This window comes from Pan paniscus, chromosome 23, assembly GCF_029289425.2.
Source record: "Pan paniscus chromosome 23, NHGRI_mPanPan1-v2.0_pri, whole genome shotgun sequence".
NCBI classification, from domain to species: domain Eukaryota; kingdom Metazoa; phylum Chordata; class Mammalia; order Primates; family Hominidae; genus Pan; species Pan paniscus.
Window position 1 is genome coordinate 34,614,115 of NC_085927.1, and position 8,472 is coordinate 34,622,586.

At 44.7% G+C, this 8,472-nt stretch overlaps 1 protein-coding gene across 1 annotated transcript; it reads left to right on the forward strand.

Moving 5' to 3' along the window:
- Positions 1–674: 674 nt before the first annotated feature.
- On the forward strand, positions 675–4,254 carry LOC100980849 (cysteine-rich protein 1). The gene has a single exon (XM_055105973.2). The coding sequence runs from the start codon at positions 1,569–1,571 to the stop codon at positions 1,800–1,802; it is 234 nt and encodes a 77-aa protein (XP_054961948.1). The 5' UTR covers positions 675–1,568; the 3' UTR covers positions 1,803–4,254.
- Positions 4,255–8,472: the final 4,218 nt, after the last annotated feature.

Consider the following 8,472-nt stretch of genomic DNA (forward strand, 5'->3'; position numbering starts at 1 on the left):
AACCCATCCAAAAACTAATATACAGTCACCAGGGACCCCGAATAGACAAAACAATCTTTAAAAAGACCACCAAAGATTTATACTTCCTAATTTCTTCAAAACTGCAGTAATCAAGACAATATGGGACTTTTGTAAGGAAAGAAATATAGACCAATGTAATAGAACAGAGAACCTAGAGATAAACCCTAACATACATGGTCAAATGATTTTCCACAGGATGCCAAGGCCATTCAAGACAGAAAGAATAGTCTTTTTCAGCAAACGGTGCTGGGTAAACAGGATATCCACATGGAAAAGAATGAAGATGGTACATTGCCTAACACCATATAACCATAACTCAAAATGGATCAGAGATCTAAGTGTAAGAGCTAAAAACTCTACAACTCTTAGAAGAAAAGATGGGGGACAAGTTTCATGACATTGGATTTGGCAATAATTTCTTGACTGTGGCACTAAAAGCACAGGCAACAAAAGAAAAAATAAATTGGACTTCATCAAAATTTAAACCTTTTGTGTATAAAAGGACTTTACTAAGTGAGTTAAAAGACAATACACAGAATGGGATAAAATACTTTATCAGAGACAAACTACATCTGGAAACTGCAAATTATGAAAGGACTGAGAATGTTTGAGGGTCAGGTAAAATTATGGTTAAAATATGGTTAAAGGCTGGGTGTGGTGGCTCACTCCTGTAATCCCAGCACTTTGGGAGGGAGAGGTGGGTGGATCACGAGGTCAGGAGTTCGAGACCAGCCTGGCCAATATGGTGAAACCCCATCTCTACTAAAAATACAAAAATTAGCCGGGTGTGGTGGTGGGCGCCTGTAATCCTAACTACCCGGGAGGCTGACACAGGAGAATCGCTTGAACCCGGGAGTTGGAGGTTGCAGTGAGCCAAGATCACGCCACTGCACTCCAGCCTGGGCAACAGAGCAAGGCTCCGTCTCAAAAAAAAAAAAAAAAAAAAAAAGGTTAAAATGGGGGAAGAGCAGTGGGAGATGGAGGTGGGTGTTTGGGTGTAAGTAGGATTTGATTGTGAAGGCTTTGTGTGTGTCCTGGACTAAAGTATGTGCCCTTTATCCTCCTGGACATGAGCAGTCGACTGTTTTTTTTTTTTTTTTTTTTGAGATGGTGTCTCGCTCTGTCGCCCAGGCTGGAGTTCAATGGTGCTATCTTGGCTCACTGCAAGCTCCGCCTCCCGGGTTCACACCATTCTCCTGCTTCATACTCCCGAGTAGCTGGGACTACAGGCGCCCACCACCACACCCGGCTAATTTTTTCGTTTTTTGGGTTTTTTTTTTTTTTAGTAGAGACTGGGTTTCACTGTGTTAGCCAGGATGGTCTCGATCTCCTGACCTCGTGATCTGCCCGCCTCAGCCTCCCAAAGTGCTGGGATTACAGGCGTGAGCCACCGCGCCCGGCCGAGCAGTCAACTTCTTAACCCATTAGTAAATTGCAGGCAGTGGTGAATCGTGATTGGACTCCTGCTTTAGAAACCTCCACACAGTCTCGCGCCTGCAGCCTGTCCCACCCCAGCCGCTGCGGCCTGCACCGGACCCAGAGCCGCCATGCCCAAGTGCCCCGCGTGCGACAAGGTGTACCTCGCCGAGAGGGTGACCTCTCTAGGCAAGGACTGGCATCGGCCCTGCCTGAAGTGTGAGAAATGTGGGAAGACGCTGACTTCCGGGGGCCACGCTGAGCATGAAGGCAAACCCTACGGCAACCACACCTGCTATGCCGCCATGTTTGGGCCTACTAAAGGCTTTGGGCGGGGTGGACCCGAGAGCCACACTTTCAAGTAAACTTGGGTGGGGGAGACTCCATTCTTGGCCGCTTCCTGGGCCACTGTCCAGGCAAATGCCAGGCCTCGCCCCCAGATGCCCAGGGCTCCCTTGTAGCCCCTAATGCTGTCAATAAACCTGAACACTTGGGAGAAAAAAAAAAAAGCTCCACACAAACAGCTGAGTGGAGAATAGACTTGAGTAGGAGATCTAGTGAAAGATAAAATTCACAGGAGACCTTATGGGGCTCTAGGAAGGAGATTGAGAGACAGAGGTGGTGTTTCTGGGTGGAGATGAAAGGTTTGAGGGAAGATTAGAGGTGAAGCCTGCGGAGAGGCAAGCATTAAGAGCAACCCTAAGACTTCAAGCCCCAGAGCCTGAGTGCATGAGGCCAGGATTGATGGAGGGAAATTTAGAGCAGGACCAGATGATGTGGGCAACAGGGAGAACCAGGAGTTCACTTTGGAGTGGGATGTCTTTGGTGCATTCAGGACTCTATGTCGAGATGTCTAACAGGCAGTGGGAGAGTGGGATGTGCAGACTGGTCAGGAGTGAAATCTGGGCCAGGCAATCCTAGCACTTTGGGAGGCCACGGCGGGCGGATCACTTGAGGTCAGGAGTTCAAAACCAGCCAGGCCAACGTGGTGAAACCCCGTCTTTACTAAAAATACAAAATTTAGTGAGGTGTGGTGACGGGTGCCTGTAATCCCAGCTACTCAGGAGGCTGAGCCAGGAGAATCACTTGTACCTGGGAGGTGGAGGTTGCAGTGAGCTGAGATTGTGCCACTGCACTCCTGCCTGGGTGACAGAGCAAGACTGTCTCCAAAAAAAAAAAAAAAAAAAAAAGAGATCTGGGCTGGAGTTACCCATGTGGGAATCCTTCTCTTCAGGAACACGGTTTGAGCACCTGCCCTGTACCGGTCACTGGGTGTGGTGTCAGGGATGCCTCTGTGAATGAGATGCCATGGGCTCATCACCAGGAAGGGGGCACACAAGCACTGGGCATCTCCTGTGAAAGTACTGTGCTAAATGACCCCAGGCAGTGGTCAAAGAACCCGACATCCAGTCTGGGCACTTCAGGAAGCATCCCTGAGGAAGAGCCACCTGAGTGGAGACTTGGGGAATTGGCAGGGGTCAGCCAGGCACAGACAGATGAGAAAGATGCCTGAGGAGAAAAAAACATGTGCAGAGGCCAGACTGAGAGAGCGCAGGCCCTGCAGGCACATGGAGACATTCAGTGCGGCTGAAGCACAGGGACCGGGACCTGGAGTGGAGGTTGCCCACAGAGATGGGGCTGGAGGAATGGACGAGAACTTGATGAGCCAAGCAAGTGGAGGGTTGGGACTTCACCCAGTGGACCCTTGCATCCAAAGTCTTACATGTTTTTCTTTTTTTTTTTTGAGATGGAATCTTGCTCTGTTGCCCAGGCTGGAGTGCAGTGGTGCAATCTCGGCTTACTACAACTTCTGCCTCCCAGGTTCAAGCAGTTCTCCTGCCTCAGCCTCCCAAGTAGCTGGGACTACAGGTGTCTGCCACAACGCCTGGCTAGTTTTTGTATTTTTAGTAGAGGTGGGGTTTCACCATATCAGCCAGGGTGGTCTCGAACTCCTGACCTTGTGATTCGCCCGCCTTGGCCTTCCAAAGTGCTGGGGTTACAGGCGTAAGCCACTGCACCCGGCCTTATATTTTTCTTAATTCTGGAAGTTTCTCAGTTGCTTTTCTTTCTCTCTCAAAGACTTCGGTTCCATGAAGCGGAGTTAATCACACTCCTTAGTTCATGGTGTTCTGCCATCTGCAGACTGCCCAAGACCGTCTCTTATGTTATCTACTTTTCCCATCCCATTCCTCCTTCCTTCCCCAACACATCATTAAATACATATGGCTCCTGGGGAATATATGGTGATGTTTTATGCATATGCATGTGTATAAAATTTACATAAATGCCATGGCACTTAGTCTTTAATCTTCCCCCTCACCCATTTTGGCTCTGTTTTTTTTTTTTTTTGGAGACAGAGTCTCGCTCGGTCGCCTAGGCTGGAGTGCAGTGGCGCGATCTCAGCTCACTGCAAACTCCGTTTGGCTCTATTTTTTAAAGCTCTTAATTTCTTTTTGAGATGGAGTCTCACTCTTATTGTCCAGGCTGGAGTGCAGTGGTTGGTCTCAGCTCACTGCAACCTCCGCCTCCTTGGTTCAAGCGATTCTCCTGCCTCAACCTCCCGAGTAGCTGGGATTACAGGTGCCCACCACCACGCCTGGCTAATTTTTGTATTTTTAGTAGAGATGGGGTTTCACCATGTTGGCCAGGCTGGTCTTGAACTCCTGACCTCAGGTGATCCACCCACCTCGGCCTCCCAAAGTGCTTGGATTACAGGCATAAGCCACCGCTCCTGTCCAAAACTCTTCGTTTCTATGTGCACACCCAATTCATGACGTCTGGCTGCTGCTCACATACTCCTGTAATCATGGACACCTAGGTTGCTTCCAACTCCCAAGCACTACAAAGGAGCAGCACGAGGGAACTCAAGAGTTGATGGAACTGTCCTGCACCTTAACTGTGGTGGTGGATACATGACTGTATGCATTTGTCAAAACTCATAGACCTATACATCTAAAATATTGAATTTCACTGTATGTAACTTTAAAAATTGAATGAAAATACGGTGGTGGTGAACATCCCTTCAACTTCCTTCTTATAGATGAGAATTTCTCTAATTTAGGGTTTCCTGGCACTACTGACATTTTGAGCTGTAGAATTCTTTGTGGTGGGAGGGCTGTTCTATGCATGGCAGGATGGTGAGCTGCATCCCTGGCCTCTACCCACTAGACACCACTAGCATCTCCCCACCCAAGTTGTGAACCAAAAATATGTCCATACATTGTCGAATGCACTCTGAGATCAAAACAATCTTTTGGAAGCCACTACCCCACCCTCTTGTGTACCAGGATATCTAGGTACATATTTACATAAATATGAGTTTACATCATAAATTTGTGTCAAAGCAGGCACAGAGCTCAGTTTTCTTGTTTATCAGTATAGTTATTGTGAAGCATGCTACACTGCAACAGAAGAACGTACCAATACGTGAATGCATCAGTTAATCACCAAATAACCACCCATATAATCACAGCCCGGGCCAAGAAACCTCTCCCATGACCTACCTTCTGTTTCATTCTCTCCTTAAGCGGTGTCAAACATGCTGCTATACCCATCCTGAGTTATTTGTTATGTTTTTCAGTTTTGGAATCTCCAAATTGGTTCTTTTCTACAGTTTGCTCAACATTTAAATTTTACCTCTTGGAATACTGTTGATAACTCACATGACTTGAGCACCTATGGTTCTATTTCTGTTGTCTTGTTTCCTCGGCTTTGTCTTATTGTCCTCTTATATTGGTTGCTGTTGAACAAGTACCATATATTGCATGGAAATATTAGATTGATGACAAAGATGTTAGTATCCTGCAGAGAGACTGTTTGCTTCTGGCTGATGACTGTGGGGTATTAACAATCCAGGTGGTTTAAAGGTGGGTTCTGTACTGGGAAGTCTTATCTTTGTCAAGCTCCTTACTACACTGTATCCCTGAGGGTCTCAAACCAGAGTGTGCAAGTTACCTACAACCCTCCATGCTGCTACTGGACTTCAGTATTTTTTTCAAACAGACTCACAAATATGTCAAAACAAACCTGACTTCTCACTCAATGGCTCCTTCCAGAATCTGTGGCATAAGAAGCAGTCCCAAATACCAGGGTCATATTCCTGATTTCCTTCTGCCAGATATTGGCACTGTTTTCTCTGCTTTCCCATCCCTTTTGTTAAATATAGTGAACCCCAAGTTTCTCTTCAAAGAATCAGTATGTCACTGTGTGCAGCTCTCTTAGATTCTCCATTTTAAAGTTTAACTTCCTGGTTCCCTTTGCCCACTTGCTTCTAGTTTTGGTAAACAACTTTCACACCAGTCTTAATCAGTAGTTCGCATCTGTTCCCCTGGTCACCTGCTCCATCCTGACTCACCCCTGGTCACTTGCTCTGACCTCAATCGCCTTTAGTTACCTGTTCCTAACCTTCCTTTCTGCCAAACTACTCACCCCACCACTCCAGCTTGTACTCCTGCTCTTTTTAAAAAACAGCCAATCGGAATTAGCTTAGACTGTGTGGTCCAACCGTAACCAATAAGGGAATGACACAGCAGTAGGGGCCACATGCATGAGGAATAAGAACTCCTTCTCTTCCCCCATCCAGGTGTGCTCTCACCATTGTTCCATCTGCAATGAGCACTGTTTCTGCAGAAAATAAAAACTGCCTTGCCGAGAAAATTAATGTTTGAGTGCTATTCCTTTGCAGCACCAGGGAACAAGCATTTTGTTTCTAACACTTTGATGCTGTTCAACTTTCTAATATTTTCTTCAGCTTTGAGCTGTACTCAGTGCAAAGATCAATATGTTGTTTATTTGTTATTGCCAGAGTCAAGTTCATTTTTTGAATTATTGTATTGCTACATCATAGACCAAATGGATTTCTTATGGATTTTTTTTTTTTTTTTTTTTTTTTTTTTTTTTTTTTGAGACGGGAGTCTTACTCTGTCACCCAGGCTGGAGTGCAGCGGTGCAATTTTGCCTCACTTCAACCTCTGCCTCCCAGGTTCAAGGGATTCTCCTGCCTCAGCCTACCAAGTAGCTGGGATTACAGGTATGTGCCAGCATGCCCAGCTAATTTTTGTATTTTTAGTAGAGACAGGGTTTCACCATGTTGGCCAGGCTGGTCTTGAGCTCCTGATCTCAAGTGATCCACTCACTTCAGCCTCCCAGAGTGTTGGGATTACAGGCGTGAGCCACCACACCCAGCCCTGACAGACCTTTAATTAGCACTCCCAACCCTGGCTCAACAATGTGAAACTTAGGTGTTGTGATACATGACAGACATTTTTATCTGTAAGCCTCTGAAATGAGACTCGTCTTGGAAATATTGAATACCCAGCTTCCTTCACCCAATTTATAAAGAACTAATAGGCTAATTGGATATTTCCCTGGTCACAGCAGTATTTCTAGTTATCTTAGAAAAGCAACAAATTAGTATATTAGGAAGGCTAAAAACATTTTTAAAATAACAAGAGCGAATCATGTTTAATTCATGTTAAAATCATTGATTTTAACACAAATAACTTTATTGAATCACATCATCTTAAATTTAACAGTGTTAGGAATAAATGATGTATTTATGAACATTCAGAAAGTTTTAATGCCTACTTTCAGTTTGTTCTAAGAGATCTTTTTTAGACTTCTAGAAATTGATCATTATAAATCATATTCTAACTTAAGAACATGTTATCTTAGCATTTCTTAAATTACAGACCCAACTCAATGTTTATTGCTGTTGGCAGTAACTGCTCAGGAGGACATTACCTAGGTTACAATGTGTTTTCTAAAGTCTTTCCATTTTATTTCTTATAAGACCAGTTCAAATTGTAAACCTAATATATAATCAAGCGATTATGTTTCCAAATATACCTTTTCTTGTATATTTGAAGTTAATCCCCACCCCTACACCCACCCCCACAATAACACTCTATTGAGTATAAGAAAACAAAACAAGGCCAGGCGCGGTGGCTCACACTTGTAATCCCAGCACTTTGGGATTCTGAGGCGGGTGGATCATTTGAGGTCAGGAGTTTGAGACCAGCCTGGCCAACAATACAAAAGTTAGCCAGGCTTGGTGGCACATGCCTGTAGTTCAGATACTTGGGAGGCTAAGGCAGGAGAATCGCTTGAACCTGGGAGGCGGAGGTTGCAGTGAATCGAGATCACAACATTGCACCCCAGCCTGGGTGACAGAGCAAGACTGCATATAAAAAAACATCATCAACAACAAAAACAACAACAAAAACCCATTGTTTCCTGAGTCTAATTAAGGATAGTTTTAGGTGGAAAGGAAAAAGTTTGCTTTCAAGAAAAACATCATAGCTTCACTTTAACTTACTGAAGACTTCTGATTATGATACAGCTAACATAATACACTGGGACTGTGCAATAGAATGAATTAAACAAATTCATTAAGAAAGCTTAGTTTTCCTTCTTTGTGGAAAGAGTAATCAAATGTTTGTGTTCCTAAGCTGCCAATCTTTTGTTTTGTTTTGTTTTTGAGACAGAGTCTCACTCTGTCGCCCAGGCTGGAGTGCTGTGGCACGATCTCAGCTCGCTGCAACCTCTGCCTCCTGGGTTCAAGCGATTCTTCTGCCTCAGCCTCCTGAGTAGCTGGGATTACAGGCACCCGCCACCTCACCTGGCTAATTTTTATATTTTTAGTAGAGACGGGGTTTCACCATATTGGCCAGGCTAGTCTGAAGCTCATGACCTCAGGTGATCCGCTCACCTCAGGCTTCTAAAAGTGCTGGGATTACAGGCGTAATCCAGCTTTCCTTATGACCTTTCCACCAAAAATCTATCCAAATTCCCACCCCAGCACAAGGAATAACACAATGCTTCCTATATAGCTCATCAGTAATAGGTTAATTCTAAATACAAAATATTAAACAGAAATTCAGTGTTGTTACTTTTATGTCTTCCTTTCCTGTCCTTTAACAAAAAAATGTTTCAAAAATAAAGTAAACGTAGTTTTCCAAGTAGAGTTTACTTGTTCACAGATGTACTCTCTCTGTGACGAATGCCCCATCTTTTCAATTCTTAGAGTGGCCCTGC

Bases quoted from the DNA above. Each gene is read 5' to 3' on its own strand.
- LOC100980849 (XM_055105973.2), top strand. From the start codon at position 1,569: ATGCCCAAGTGCCCCGCGTGCGACAAGGTGTACCTCGCCGAGAGGGTG.